This window comes from Girardinichthys multiradiatus, chromosome 15 (genome assembly GCF_021462225.1).
Source record: "Girardinichthys multiradiatus isolate DD_20200921_A chromosome 15, DD_fGirMul_XY1, whole genome shotgun sequence".
Classification (NCBI taxonomy): domain Eukaryota; kingdom Metazoa; phylum Chordata; class Actinopteri; order Cyprinodontiformes; family Goodeidae; genus Girardinichthys; species Girardinichthys multiradiatus.
The window spans coordinates 4,318,699-4,334,411 of record NC_061808.1 but is presented as its reverse complement, the minus strand read 5'-3'; the positions used below and the strand labels follow the sequence as shown (position 1 = coordinate 4,334,411).

The window sequence follows — 15,713 nt, the reverse complement described above, 5'->3', positions numbered from 1 at the left end:
GAGGAATGAGACGGGTAGGTCTCTCAGGAGGACCATCTCTCCTGTTTGTGGCGTCCATAGAGAGGGTGGATACTCTGATGGGTGCTGGCTGCTGCTGTCTTCTCCGTTTAAATCCTTCCTACACACTGGACATGCTGTGTGGCCATAGAACAGAATATAGATTACATTATCATTAAGCAGTTTTCTCACTGCCCAAGTTTTACCAAGTTGTCTCCTTATTTCAGTCTTACGTCACACGACGCTGAGGTTGTTCTTTGACCTTTGTCTGACAAGTCAACTATATAAACAACATGTTAATAACGTGTAGTCAACGTGCTGTTAACGCGCAAACAACACTAGACAACATGTTAACGTGTTGTTTACGGGTTAGCTTTTCACACGTGAACAACTCATTGATAACGTGTTTACGTGTTGTCATGTGTTTTTGACCGAGTTGGCTTTCCATACAGGTGTGGAGCTGTTCAGATTAAATCACAGCCGCACCTAGTGGCAGGTGTGGAGAGCTCTGTGATTGGAGGAGCAGAATATTTAACAGTCCACCAGGAGGAGTGCTGATCGCCCAGGAAATCAGAGCTCAACAGGAGCTGCGAAGAAGAGCACAAACAGGGAGACTTCCAGCAGGAGTCCCGTGCAGCCAAACAGACAGCAATGTAGCAACCGGGATTTCCACACCTCCAGCAGGCCAATCAGCAGTCTGTAGACGAAGTTATAAAAACAAAAACATGGACATTTAACACCGTTTAATGAAGCCCCATATTTTTGATATGTTTATTTTTATTTCATCTATATTTTTATATGTTCCTGGAGTTCTTTATCCATTTATCATAATGTTGTTTTTTGTTTTTCACTACACTTTTCAGTTTTAGCAAAACAGCACAATTTTATTTCTGCTTCGAAGCTTTGTCCAGTAGTAAATCTTCATTTTGAACACTAGGGGGCGGTGGCCTCTTTGGTTGGCTTCTGCAGAATTTTTTCCCATTAATTTTGAGAGTCAGTGTTGGTGCATTTTAACATAAAAAGCTAATTCCTCCCATTTTAAATCAACATAAGACATGCTAGTTTATTAATAAATGTCTCATAAATGTAATAATAATTCTGATATGAAAAGTGTTGAACAAAGCTGATGGAGCATTAAACTAGATAAAATGAATTGGGTCAATTTCACAGCAGCTCATGTTTGTTTTAAGGATGAGAAATGCAAAGAAACCACTAGCTGTGGCATGAAGCAGCATAAATTAAGGAAGTTAAAGTCTCATTAGTTACAGGAAGTAGAACTATTGTGACTTAAAAGCTCCAGTTCAGAATTAAGCAGAGAAAGGCGATGAAGCAGAGAGAAACATGGAGGAAAATGTTGGTATTTTTCATCCTGTTGCTGCAGTTTACAGGTCATGTTCTGTAAATCTATTGTTTAATAAATTCTCCTTATTTCAGCATTAACATAACCTTAGACCTCCAGGGGCTGCGAGTGAAAATCAGCAACATGAGGTAAAATGCAATCTCCCCAAAAATGTAAATGACACTTGTTTTGAAACGTCATTCATAAATAAAGCAGAACTTAGATGTGACTGCACGCTACCCTGAGACAGAATCAGCAAAATGTTAAACAAGAAGTGAAGAAGAGTGAACTATCTTGAGACACACGTTTTTTTTGGAGAAGTATAGAAGGTCTGTGCGCATCGACTTGTTAGTGAGATGTTTCTACTTTCTGCAGGTTGAGCTGGAAAATGATGCTTCCTACGCCTCCATCAGCTTCACCAAGAAATCCTGCAACAGCACGGTAACCTGTTTAGTAGTTCATGATTTAAACGCGTTTTCTTGTGTTTTATAAGAAATGCAAAGAAACCACAGGCTGTGGCATGAAGCAGCTTAAATTAAGGAAGTTAAAGTCTCACTAGTTACAGGAAGTAGAACTATTGTGACTTAAAAGCTCCAGTTCAGAGTTACACAGGAAGCAGAGAGAGGCGATGAAGCAGAGAGAAACATGGAGGAATCTAGATGGAGGAAAATGTTGGTATTTTTCATCCTGTTGTTGCAGTTTACAGGTCAGGTTCTTTACATCTATTTATTAAATTCTCCTTATTTCAGCATTAACATAACTGTTTAATAAATGCATCATGTTGTTAGCTTCATAAGGCAGACCCTGAGTTCAGCTCCCTGTTGATAATCTGAGTATATAAAGTGTTAAATATACGGTTTTTGTTTATATAAAGTTCTTATGTGAGCATTTCTGCTTCTGTGTCATCAGGAGCTCTAAGCAGAAATGAAGACCTCTTCCTCTTCTTCACTGTCAAAGCTGGAGACAATGTCACTTTGCCTTGTAAAAATGTGGCTGCAGGTCACAGGAACTGTGACACTACCGTCTGGATCTACAGTAAATTAGGACAAACAGCTGTAGAGTTAATTTATCTTGGACAGGTTAAACAAACCACATCAGACAGACTGAGTGTTTCTGCAGACTGTTCTCTGGTTCTTAAGAAAGTCACAGCTGAGGATGTTGGTCGGTACACCTGCAGACAGTATATATCAGGAACACAGTCAGGTCCAGATGCTGGAGTTCATCTTTCTCTTGTTAAATGTAAGTACTAATAATATTTTCAGCTTTAGCTTTTACTGATAACCTGCTGGCAGATGTTTTATAATGATTTTAAAAACGGAAGTAACCATATTTACTCTGCTTTTCTCTTTCAAATCATCCTCAGTGACAGAACATCAGAACCAGGACAGAGTGACATTAAACTGCTCTGTGTTGACAGATGAACAATGTAAACACACAGTGAAGTGGTTGTTTAAAGGGAAAGATGTGAATAAAGATAACCAAGAGTTAAAAGAATCATCATCTTCCTGCTCTGCTGCTTTCAACTTCCAGACATCTCATTACACTTTAACATCAAGGTTTAACTGGTTCAGCTGTGAAGTGAAGACAAGATATGATAAGGTGCAGCTTTTTAACTTCAGCTCTCGTTCATCAGGTGAGAAACCAAAGAGCAGTTTTGGCAAACAGTTTAAAAGCACTTCAGTTTTACAAACTAAAATCATGCATTACCTGGAAATAAAAGGGATATAAAGATTTAATTTACCTTTCAAATGATTAGATGAGTTTTGTTCTTTGTTGTTCAGATCGAGGTAAAACATCCGCAACAACTGAACCTACGTTTGCTTCCCCTGAAAACCCTGTCCCAGCAGGTGAAACAATGTCTAATCCTGCAGTCCGTGATGTTCAATTAAACCAAGTTGGTGTTTCCAGTTTCTCTCCTTTGTCTCTGTACAGAACATTCGACAGACTGGTGGAGGTTCCTTCTTGGTTCTGTGGGTTTAGCTGCTCTGATAGCAGCTGTTGGAATCATCAACATCTGGACAAGAACTAAAGGTGAGAAATCTTTAAAGATCATTGAGAAAACTGCATAAACATGAAGCTTCTTTAAAAAAACTGAACCTTTGCTCTTCTTTGTCAGGGAGAAAAACACATCTGGATGAAAACCCTGTGAGTTTTTTAACTAAATATGAACAATGTTTTCAGTCTGTTCTCTTGCAGAGTAAATGAACTTTGATCCGACTATCTTCATCTCCCAGAGTAGGGAGGACAAAATAAGGAGCAAGTTTTTTTAATCATCAACTGATGAAGTGGCGTTCCCATTAGTCTTAGTGGCAGCTAAACATGCCTGTGGTGGACCTTTTATGGTGTAGTTAGTAATTAAAAATGAAAACATATACAGTACAAATAGATTCATAATTTTAATATAACTATATTAAAATTCTAGAATTAAATCTTAGTTAATTAATATATTTTGTATGCTAACTGATTGGACTGAATCTAGACTTTAAAAGACATCATCTAAGCAGGCAGTTAATCAGACATTCTTTAGGTAAACAAAAATCACATCTACTAAAAAATGTCAAACATAAATAATCCCTGAATATGTCAACTTTTCTGAAAAACTAACTAAAGTCTGGGTTAAGATTATGTACATTTTGGAGAATTTGGTTCTAGGTTATTTACTCAGTAAATTCTTGTTTAAGGGCAAACCTGTAAATCAGGCTGTTGGAATGTTTTTATAATACATTTGTGCTAAATGAAGGGCAATAAGATCACATATATGACACTATATGTATTTTATGTGTCAGATGCTGTGTTATATTGTTTGTGTTTTATCAGGTGTGTCTTGATGAAGATGATGGTCCAGTGAACTATGAAAACATCAGAACTTCTACAGTTTGACCCTCCTGCCTCTGTCAGACTCAGCAGAAGCTCAACATCAGCAAATGTATCTGTCCTCATTCTTTTTAGCCTGATTGTCTCATTTACTGTTAATTTATTAAAGGTTTTAGACCCAAAAGAGATGACAGTGATCCTTATTTAGTCCAATAACATTCAGCAGTTTTCATTTTGACTAACATAGTTTTTTTGTATTTCATGTCCAGTGGAGCCTGTACAGAACAATGTCCCTCAGCCCCATGTCTATACTTCCCTTATAGATGAGTATAAACATTTACCCTCCATTAAATCTATCCTAAATGGTCTTTGCTACACTTTAACCCAAGCTGTCAGCATTATGTGCATCATGTCAGATGTTATTTAAAGGTTGTTTTAAAGTTGTTTTGCTTTGCTTGGATTATCTATTACCCTACAGAAAGAGGGGGAAAAGTTATAAAGAATCGTCCTCTTTTTGTTAAACTCATACGGACTTCCAAAATAAAGGCTTGTGGAAACCAACTACATGATAAATGTGTTGCTGAATGTATTTGAAAATTTCTTTTTTTTGACACCAACTTTAAAAAACCTAACCTATTTTTCTTTGGTAGAAAATGTGAGTAAAGTGGCCTTTTCAGCAACATTTGCTGTTAACTGGAATCATGATTGGTTCTTGTAAAGATGTTTGGGTTCCTAGTAATGATAGATAGGTCTTAATAGAATAGAATAGATGAAAATACTTCTGTTTACCTGCTCTATTGATATCTAAATCTAAACCGGCTCAGTTATGGTTGAGGTGCAAACACACCCTCCATTTCTGCTACCTGTGCGACCCCTTCTCTTTTCCAATGGTTATAATCAGTCTGACAGAGAGAGGTATCCAATTCTTGTGGTTTTTAGTATAACAATGACCACCAGTGGGCTCTAGATGGACAAACTTTATCAGTTTATTATTTTACTTAGTGCCTCTATACATAGCCCATTATAAAATGGCCAAACTCTAATACTCAGTAGTTTAATCTAACCTCCCCAACAACCTACACCATTCTAAACCCTTTGTGAAGAGCCTTGAGACGACGTGTTGTGAATTGGCGCTATATAAATGAAACCGAATTGAATTGAATTAAATAATCTTTGCTTTTGTTCTTGTGGGTAAGACATAACTTCTTAACATTCAGTTGCAGTTGATTGATTCTCATGTTTTATTTTAATTTACATATGTGTCAATATATTTAAAAATCTTTCAAGAAATCACACTTTAGACCACATTCAGTGTACTACTGTGTGTTGTCTGAGTAATGGCTTTAATTGTAGAATGTGGAGGCATTTCCATGTACAGTTAACCACCAGCATGTGGTACATGTTCATCTGGTCATTATTCTGTTCGCACATTTTCACAAATTTTTTTCCTATTCTGGTATCAGAAAAAAATGAAAGAATAAAACCTCTTCAGAGGTACAAAAAACAAACTTTAGTTCTCAGACTAGAATATTTAGCATCAAAACAACCTGAAGTAAAGTGAAAGAAATAACTAAATGAACTCTTTATTCCTAATTCTTCAACACAAAGTTCTGTTTTCTTGATGAGACACAGGAAGAGATAAGTAGTAAACTGTTGCACAAATTTATCTGAACCAGAAGTCTTCACACATTCAACCTCTTCCTCTTTTCAATAATTGGCAAAGCAAGTTTATTCATATTAGCACATTTCAGCAACAAGACTATTCAAAGTGCCTTACATGATGAAAAAACGTAGTTTGCAGTGACAAAAGCACAAAAAGTACATTGCAGTGTTATGATAAAAGAAAGTTAAAAAAAAGTAAAGAAAAGTAAAGAGTTAAGCGACAGTGGGAAGGGGTTCACCTCTGTCAGCGTGTAATTGTGAATGTGTGTAAGAATGGGTGAATGACTGATTTTAGTGTGAAGCGCTTTGGGGTCTCTAGGGACTAAAAGCGCTATATAAGTGCAGGACATTTACCATTTACAAAAAAAATTTTATAAATTTTGATAATTTAGGACTGAATAATACTAATAATGCACTTTAATGATTTAAATAAAAAGGATAATATAAAAAGTGTTGAGCAAAGTTGATGAGTATGGAAAGCCATTTCATTCAAAATTTAATAAACAAATAAATACTGCTATTGATAAATTATTAATAAATATTGCATGAAATAAAACAATAATTATGTTAAAAGAATTTTTTATCTTATTTTATTTAATTCATTTCAAGATTTTTTTAATTTACTTAAGGATTTATTTATTTTATTTCATAATGCAGTTTTATTTTGTGACACTTTCATTGTGTAAAGCTACTTTACGTATTTCAGTGACTTTTACTTTTTAACGACAGCTTGAAATTTGCTTGGTCCAGTAGTAATTCTTCATGATGAACACAAGGGGGCGCTGGCCGCTTTGGTTGGCTTCTGTAGGATTTTTTTTCCCGTTAATATTGAGTGTAAGTGTTGGTTCATTTGAACATAAAGAGTAAATTCCCCATCTGATATAAAAAGTGTTGAACAAAGCTGATGCAGAATTAAACTCAAGTTAACTGGGTCCATTTGTGATGTAAATTCACAGCAGCTCATGTTTGTTTTAAGGATGAGAAATGCAAGAAACCACATGCTGTGGCATGAAGCAGCATAAATTAAGGAAGTTAAAGTCTCATTAGTTACAGGAAGTAGAACTATTGTGACTTAAAAGCTCCAGTTCAGAATTAAGCAGAGAAAGGCGATGAAGCAGAGAGAAACATGGAGGAAAATGTTGGTATTTTTCATCCTGTTGCTGCAGTTTACAGGTCATGTTCTGTAAATCTATTGTTTAATAAATTCTCCTTATTTCAGCATTAACATAACCTTAGACCTCCAGGGGCTGCGAGTGAAAATCAGCAACATGAGGTAAAATGCAATCTCCCCAAAAATGTAAATGACACTTGTTTTGAAACGTCATTCATAAATAAAGCAGAACTTAGATGTGACTGCACGCTACCCTGAAACAGAATCAGCAAAATGTTAAACAAGAAGTGAAGAAGAGTGAACTATCTTGAGACACACGTTTTTTTTGGAGAAGTATAGAAGGTCTGTGCGCATCGACTTGTTAGTGAGATGTTTCTACTTTCTGCAGGTTGAGCTGGAAAATGATGCTTCCTACGCCTCCATCAGCTTCACCAAGAAATCCAGCAACAGCACGATAACCTGTTTAGTAGTTCATGATTTAAACGTGTTTTCTTGTGTTTTATAAGAAATGCAAAGAAACCACAGGCTGTGGCATGAAGCAGCTTAAATTAAGGAAGTTAAAGTCTCACTAGTTACAGGAAGTAGAACTATTGTGACTTAAAAGCTCCAGTTCAGAGTTACACAGGAAGCAGAGAGAGGCGATGAAGCAGAGAGAAACATGGAGGAATCTAGATGGAGGAAAATGTTGGTATTTTTCATCCTGTTGTTGCAGTTTACAGGTCAGGTTCTTTACATCTATTTATTAAATTCTCCTTATTTCAGCATTAACATAACTGTTTAATAAATGCATCATGTTGTTAGCTTCATAAGGCAGACCCTGAGTTCAGCTCCCTGTTGATAATCTGAGTATATAAAGTGTTAAATATACGGTTTTTGTTTATATAAAGTTCTTATGTGAGCATTTCTGCTTCTGTGTCATCAGGAGCTCTAAGCAGAAATGAAGACCTCTTCCTCTTCTTCACTGTCAAAGCTGGAGACGATGTCACTTTGCCTTGTAAAAATGTGGCTGCAGGTCACAGGAACTGTGACACTACCACCTGGATCTACAGTAAATTAGGACAAACATCTGTAGAGTTAATTAATCTTGGACAGGTTAAACAAACCACATCAGACAGACTGAGTGTTTCTGCAGACTGTTCTCTGGTTCTTAAGAAAGTCACAGCTGAGGATGTTGGTCAGTACACCTGCAGACAGTTTATATCAGGAACACAGTCAGGTCCAGATGCTGGAGTTCATCTTTCTCTTGTTAAATGTAAGTACTAATAATATTTTCAGCTTTAGCTTTTACTGACAACCTGCTGGCAGATGTTTTATAATGATTTTAAAAACGGAAGTAACCATATTTACTCTGCTTTTCTCTTTCAAATCATCCTCAGTGACAGAACATCAGAACCAGGACAGAGTGACATTAAACTGCTCTGTGTTGACAGATGAACAATGTAAACACACAGTGAAGTGGTTGTTTAAAGGGAAAGATGTGGATAAAGATAACCAAGAGTTAAAAGAATCATCATCTTCCTGCTCTGCTGCTCTCAACTTCCAGACATCTCATTACACTTTCACATCAAGGTTTAACTGGTTCAGCTGTGAAGTGAAGACAAGATATGATAAGGTGCAGCTTTTTAACTTCAGCTCTCGTTCATCAGGTGAGAAATTATTACCACCTGTTAAAACACTCTCCTAAACATATTAATTACATTGAGTAAATGTTGTTGACTTATGTTCCTTTTTTAAGACAAAGAAAAAACAACGGTCACACCATCAGGTACACCTAAACTAGAAGAAACACCAGACAACAAATCCAAAGGTGCAAAAAGTGTGTTGTAGGAATGTGGAACCAGATAAGTCTTACCTGTTCATATTTATTGACGCTTTTAACCAAATGAACCACGTGTTTTAAAGCTTTAAATAATTCAACTTTCTGTAGAAGTCTTTTGATTTAGATACTATCTTTTTGCATTAATTCTGTTATTACAATAATTTATTTGACCAAAGCTTATATCACACAGACATTCTCAAATACAGTTTGATCAACGATAACCCGTCTTTCTATTGTTGTAACCTTTTCTTTCCAGATTTGCTGTGGTTGTACATCACTCTGCCTCTGGTTCTAGTGGCCTTGGTAACAGCTGTTGTCTTCGTCCTGTTAAAGAAATCTAAAGGTGAGAGATTATATTAAAAAAAATAAGACATTCAGTCAAACAGAATTTACTTTCTGACGAAATTTTAGACGCTGATCTGAAATCTTCTACATTTTTCAGGCAACAAAACTGAGAAAAATTCCAGTGATGTGAGTTTGCAAACTGATCTTGTCTGAAATGTGATTTGCTTTATAAAATGCACAGAAAGTGCATAACTAAAGGTATATTCAGCTCATTGCTGCTTTGCTAAAAATTCCATTAAATGAAAAATGAAAATGAAAAACAGCTTTCAAATATAATCAGCTGATCTCCGACACACTGTCAACTCAAAAATACTTTCATGCACGTAATTCAGTTTTAAAGTGGGGTTGATGTGTTTGCTTACATTTGTTTATCCAAGTTTGTGCACTGAACTAAAGCAGCAACCTTTACTCAGAAAATACAGGGGTTGGACAAGGAAACTGAAACACCTGGTTTTAGACCACAATAATTTATTAGTATGGTGTAGGGCCTCCTTTTATGCCCAATACAGCGTCAATTCGTCTTGGGAATGACATATACAAGTCCTGCACAGTGGTCAGAGGGATTTTAAGCCATTCTTCTTGCAGGATAGTGGCCAGGTCACTACGTGATACTGGTGGAGGAAAACGTTTCCTGACTCGCTCCTCCAAAACACCCCAAAGTGGCTCAATAATGTTTAGATCTGGTGACTGTGCAGGCCATGGGAGATGTTCAACTTCACTTTCATGTTCATCAAACCAATCTTTCACCAGTCTTGCTGTGTGTATTGGTGCATTGTCATCCTGATACACGGCACCGCCTTCAGGATACAATGTTTGAACCATTGGATGCACATGGTCCTCAAGAATGGTTCGGTAGTCCTTAGCAGTGACGCGCCCATCTAGCACAAGTATTGGGCCAAGGGAATGCCATGATATGGCAGCCCAAACCATCACTGATCCACCCCCATGCTTCACTTTTTGGATACAATCCGGGTTAGCACCCAAACATCCCTTTCAGACAGCTTCCTCTTGCGTCCACAGTTAATCCTGTTGGATGTGGTTCGTCCTTCTTGGTGGTATGCTGACATTACCCTGGATACCGTGGCTCTTGATACATCACAAAGACTTGCTGTCTTGGTCACAGATGCGCCAGCAAGATGTGCACCAACAATTTGTCCTCTTTTGAACTCTGGTATGTCACCCATAATGTTGTGTGCATTTCAATATTTTGAGCAAAACTGTGCTCTTACCCTGCTAATTGAACCTTCACACTCTGCTCTTACTGGTGCAATGTGCAATCAATGAAGACTGGCTACCAGGCTGGTCCAGTTTAGCCATGAAACCTCCCACACTAAAATGACAGGTTTCAGTTTCATTGTCCAACCCCTATAGGTCAGCTGTAATACTTTGGTTGTAAAATATCCCACATAACATATGCAATAACTCACCCAAATTAACCTGTTCATATTTACAGGCTCCAACCCTTAGACCTCCAGGGGCTGCAAGTGAAAATCAGCAACATGAGGTAAAATGCAATCTCCCCAAAAATGTAACCCTGAGACAGAATCAGCAAAATGTTAAACAAGAAGTGAAGAAGAGTGAACTATCTTGAGACACACATTTTTTTTGGAGAAGTAGCGGGGTCTGTGCACATCGTCTTGTTAGTGAGATGTTTCTGCTTTCTGCAGGTTGAGCTAGAAAATGATGCTTCCTACGCCTCCATCAGCTTCACCAAGAACTCCAGCAACAGCACGGTAACCTGTTTAGTAGTTCATGATTTAAACGTGTTTTCTTGTGTTTTATAGCCCCCCAAAAAATAACAGGCCTGCTCAGAAGTTTCCATCCATCATCATGGGCATTAATGACATATTAATTTAATGATGTAGTTGATCTGTCCTTAGTCGAGGGTGAAATGGTTATAAAACACCAACTATGTGTTTAAAAAAAGGAACTGGGTGCACATGTATGAAGTTACTGTTGATTTCTCTAATCCACACAGGCTGAAATACAGACATGTATTTACTTATCTCTATTAATAAGCGGTGCTGAAGAATCTTCACAAGGCCTAATAAGTTCTGAGGATTGAGATGGTTATTTCTCTATCAGCAACGTATTTATTTGAGAGGTTGACCTTTGCTGAGAACAACGGGACATTCCAAGAAACCCAGTGAAGATCTGAGAAGGATAATAGTAGATATACACAATTTAGAGAACTATTTCTGAACAGCCACAGATTCTAAGATTAGCAATGCAAATAACTCTATGCAAGCACAAGTTATTCAGACAAGTCCTCACTTTGCCGAGGTCTTAAAGAAAACCCGTTTGAGTGTTGTTTAGGATGTTCAGGAATATCTCACAAACCATAGAAACACAAGCCTGTCAACTTCTGAAAGACAAGCATCACTGTCCACTTGGACAGCCATCACCACGGACCAATGGAGTGTAAATCAGAAAAGAAGCCCCTGCTCCAAAATAAACACCTTCATGCTTGACTGATGTTTGCAGCTGGCCACATGGATAGGCCAAATGCCTTCTGGAGAAAGTTGTAAGCTCAGATGATACAAAGATTGAGGATTGCTTGGAGGACGTTTGTTCAGAAGAGTCAAACCTAAGAACACTGTACCAATTATTAGGCATGGTAGTGGCAGTATTATGGTGTCTGGCTTTGTTGATGCCAGTGGCACTGGTACATTGCAAAAGGCAGACAGAACAATAAGGAAACCAAATAACCTCTAAATTCTTCAGTTTCACCTTAAATTCACAGCTAGATGGCTGAATTTGGGTATATTCATGTGTTCGTAACAATCGCCTAAAGTAATCATCTAAACCAGTTGTCAATTGGCTAAAGTGGACTAATTTTAAGCTTCTTGATTGGCCTTCTCAAAGCTCCCACTTAACCACAATTGACAAGTTATGGACTAGTCTGTAGCAGAAACCAACCAATTTTAAATGAAATCTGGCCTTTCTGCCAGGAAAAGTAGTCAAATATCCAATCAGGTGCTTACTTAGGGGCATTTAACCAAACAGTATAGGGAGTGCCAGTACAGGTCCTTCTCAAAAAATTAGCATATTGTGATAAAGTTCATTATTTTCTATAATGTAATGATGAAAATTTAACATTCATATATTTTAGATTCATTGCACACTAACTGAAATATTTCAGGTCTTTTATTGTCTTAATACGGATGATTTTGGCATACAGCTCATGAAAACCCAAAATTCCTATCTCACAAAATTAGCATATTTCATCCGACCAATAAAAGAAAAGTGTTTTTAATACAAAAAACGTCAACCTTCAAATAATCGTGTACAGTTATGCACTCAATACTTGGTCGGGAATCCTTTTGCAGAAATGACTGCTTCAATGCGGCGTGGCATGGAGGCAATCAGCCTGTGGAACTGCTGAGGTCTTATGGAGGCCCAGGATGCTTCGATAGCGGCCTTTAGCTCATCCAGAGTGTTGGGTCTTGAGTCTCTCAACGTTCTCTTCACAATATCCCACAGATTCTCTATGGGTTTCAGGTCAGGAGAGTTGGCAGGCCAATTGAGCACAGTGATACCATGGTCAGTAAACCATTTACCAGTGGTTTTGGCACTGTGAGCAGGTGCCAGGTTGTGCTGAAAAATGAAATCTTCATCTCCATAAAGCTTTTCAGCAGATGGAAGCATGAAGTGCTCCAAAATCTCCTGATAGCTAGCTGCATTGACCCTGCCCTTGATAAAACACAGTGGACCAACACCAGCAGCTGACACGGCACCCCAGACCATCACTGACTGTGGGTACTTGACACTGGACTTCTGGCATTTTGACATTTCCTTCTCCCCAGTCTTCCTCCAGACTCTGGCACCTTGATTTCCGAATGACATGCAGAATTTGCTTTCATCCGAAAAAAGTACTTTGGACCACTGAGCAACAGTCCAGTGCTGCTTCTCTGTAGCCCAGGTCAGGCGCTTCTGCCGCTGTTTCTGGTTCAAAAGTGGCTTGACTTGGGGAATGCGGCACCTGTAGCCCATTTCCTGCACACGCCTGTGCACGGTGGCTCTGGATGTTTCTACTCCAGACTCAGTCCACTGCTTCCGCAGGTCCCCCAAGGTCTGGAATTGGCCCTTCTCCACAATCTTCCTCAGGGTCCGGTCACCTCTTCTCGTTGTGCAGCGTTTTATGCCACACTTTTTCCTTCCCACAGACTTTCCACTGAGGTGCCTTGATACAGCACTCTGGGAACAGCCTATTCGTTCAGAAATTTCTTTCTGTGTCTTACCCTCTTGCTTGAGGGTGTCAATAGTGGCCTTCTGGACAGCAGTCAGGTCGGCAGTCTTACCCATGATTGGGGTTTTGAGTGATGAACCAGGCTGGGAGTTTTAAAGGCCTCAGGAATCTTTTGCAGGTGTTTAGAGTTAACTCGTTGATTCAGATGATTAGGTTCATAGCTCGTTTAGAGACCCTTTTAATGATATGCTAATTTTGTGAGATAGGAATTTTGGGTTTTCATGAGCTGTATGCCAAAATCATCCGTATTAAGACAATAAAAGACCTGAAATATTTCAGTTAGTGTGCAATGAATCTAAAATATATGAATGTTAAATTTTCATCATGACATTATGGAAAATAATGAACTTTATCACAATATGCTAATATTTTGAGAAGGACCTGTATATATTTTAGCATCTATGGGTAAATTGTGTTATTTGAAAGTATTTTAGATCTTGTTTTAAACTATCATTGCAGTTGAATACTGTTTAATCATTTCACCCTAAAAATAGAACTGCTCAGATGCATCAATTGAAGCCTGAACTTATTTACATTCATTCCCATGGTCGGTGTATGTAAACGTCTGACCCCAACTGCATCTTGTTTCTGTTTCTGCAGGATAAACATAAGGATGAATTCGATACTGTGACATACAGCACTGTGAAAGCTTCATCCCCAGATCCCAGCAGCCTCTATGCTTCCATCAAATAGAAAAACAAACCAGACGTCCTCAAATAATGAGAGAAGGTGCTGAATGCTACATATGTTATTACAGGTGTGCATTGTAGAGAAAATGTGAAAAAAATTCCTCATTATTTATTTGGATAATTTCATGAAAGAAAAAAAATTAAGACGCCTTTTACCTGTTGAGCTGTGCTGCTGATAATTGTACAAGCTTCGCATTGATGTTTTTACTAAATAAATGCAAATTTCCATTTTTACTTTTAACCGGAATCAGGATTTTTTTTTTCTCCAGTTTTAATGTTTGATATTTAATTTGAATATTTTCATCTTAGTATTTATCTGAAACTGATATCTGATATGATTACACATCATAAGAGATGCAATCCAGCAGAGTAACTGAAATGTGGAACACTAAGCCCTAGTAAGCAGTCAGCCTTAGAGTCCTGAAGGTCTGTGCAGACCACCGAGCTGGTCTGCACAGACCTGAGTAAGCAAACAGTAAACCATCAGGACCCCCTTCAGTTTGCTTATCGCTGTGGAGTTGGAGTTGAAGATGCCATCATACACCTGCTTCAACAAACCCACTGTCATCTGGACAAAGCCAGCAGCACTGTGACGATCATGTTCTTTGATCTCTCCAGTGCATTTAATACAATCCAACATGATTTGCTTTGTCAGAAACTCCAGAAGACTCAGGTGGAGGCCTCAACAATCTCCTGGATCAAAGACTACTTGACAAACAGACCACAGTTTGTGAGACTGAAGGGTTGTGAGTCTAACCAGGTAGTCAGCAGCACAGGAGCACCACAGGGGACTGTACTCTCACCATTCCTTTTCACTCTGTAGACCTCAGACTTCCAGTACAAGACAGACTCCTGTCATCTGCAGAAATACTCGGATGATTCTGCAGTCGTGGGGTGGATCAGAGATGGAGAAGAAGCTGAGTACAGGATGGTGGTGGACCGCTTTGTGGCATGGTGTGGAAACAATCATCTCATTTTGAACGTGACTAAAACAATGGATATGATTGTAGATTTAAAGAGAAACAGGAATAAGTCAAAAACTATTTCTATCATGGGAGAAGAAGTGGAGGTGGTGGAGGAGTATAAATACCTCGGTGTTCACCTGGACAACAGACTAGAGTGGAGATGCAACTGTGAAGCCATCTACAAGAAGGGACAGAGCAGACTGTACTTCTTGAGGAAGCTTAGGTCCTTTGGTGTTTGCAGCAAGATGCTGCATATCTTCTATAAGTCTGTTGTGGAAAGTGTGATCTCTTCTGCCATCATCTGCTGGGGAAGCAGCATCAGAGCCAGGGACTTAAAAAAGCTCAACAAGCTAATAAAGAAGGCTGGTTCTGTTCTGGGGACTCCTCTGGAACCTGTAGAGATCATTGTGCAAAGAAGGATTCTTCATAAAATGAAGAACATTATGGAGAACCCTGAGCATCCTCTTCATGAGACTGTCCTACAACAACAGATTGTCTTCAGTCAGAGGCTTCTTCAGATCTGCTGTAAGACGGAGCGCTACAGGAGATCCTTCCTGCCCACAGCCATCAGCATCTACAACGGCTCTTTGAGGAAACCTGAATAATATGAGCTATAACAACATTTAATTTCCCTTTGGGATTAATAAAGTATTTTTGAATTGAATTAAACAAAGCCATGACTGAAATGGAAGAATTTAATTCATAGTAAAGTCACTGGTAAAC

At 38.3% G+C, this 15,713-nt stretch overlaps 2 protein-coding genes across 6 annotated transcripts; both read left to right on the top strand.

Annotated features, from left to right (window-relative positions):
• The first annotated feature begins 1,240 nt into the window (after window positions 1–1,240).
• On the top strand, window positions 1,241–14,266 carry LOC124881568. Of its 4 annotated transcripts, XM_047387182.1 has the most exons (12): window positions 1,241–1,485; window positions 1,712–1,777; window positions 7,032–7,085; window positions 7,312–7,642; window positions 7,846–8,175; window positions 8,300–8,569; window positions 8,659–8,730; window positions 8,999–9,085; window positions 9,185–9,213; window positions 10,541–10,591; window positions 10,755–10,820; window positions 13,937–14,266. In XM_047387182.1, exons 4-12 carry the CDS (start codon window positions 7,582–7,584, stop codon window positions 14,027–14,029), a joined length of 1,059 nt encoding a protein of 352 aa, XP_047243138.1. In that variant the 5' UTR covers window positions 1,241–1,485; window positions 1,712–1,777; window positions 7,032–7,085; window positions 7,312–7,581; the 3' UTR covers window positions 14,030–14,266. The 4 variants fall into 4 exon arrangements, with proteins under 4 accessions (XP_047243138.1, XP_047243141.1, XP_047243139.1 ...); XM_047387185.1 differs by lacking the exon at window positions 1,241–1,485 and having other exon boundaries at window positions 1,527–1,777; window positions 8,354–8,569; XM_047387183.1 differs by lacking the exons at window positions 1,241–1,485; window positions 1,712–1,777 and adding an exon at window positions 6,598–6,950.
• Window positions 1,791–4,711, top strand: LOC124881569. 2 transcript variants are annotated; one of them, XM_047387187.1, is made up of 8 exons: window positions 1,791–2,042; window positions 2,246–2,575; window positions 2,700–2,969; window positions 3,118–3,183; window positions 3,269–3,367; window positions 3,453–3,481; window positions 4,154–4,262; window positions 4,420–4,711. In XM_047387187.1, the coding sequence occupies exons 1-7, from the start codon at window positions 1,982–1,984 to the stop codon at window positions 4,214–4,216; spliced, it is 918 nt and encodes a 305-aa protein (XP_047243143.1). In that variant the 5' UTR covers window positions 1,791–1,981; the 3' UTR covers window positions 4,217–4,262; window positions 4,420–4,711. The 2 variants fall into 2 exon arrangements, with proteins under 2 accessions (XP_047243143.1, XP_047243142.1); XM_047387186.1 differs by having other exon boundaries at window positions 4,154–4,711.
• Window positions 14,267–15,713: the final 1,447 nt, after the last annotated feature.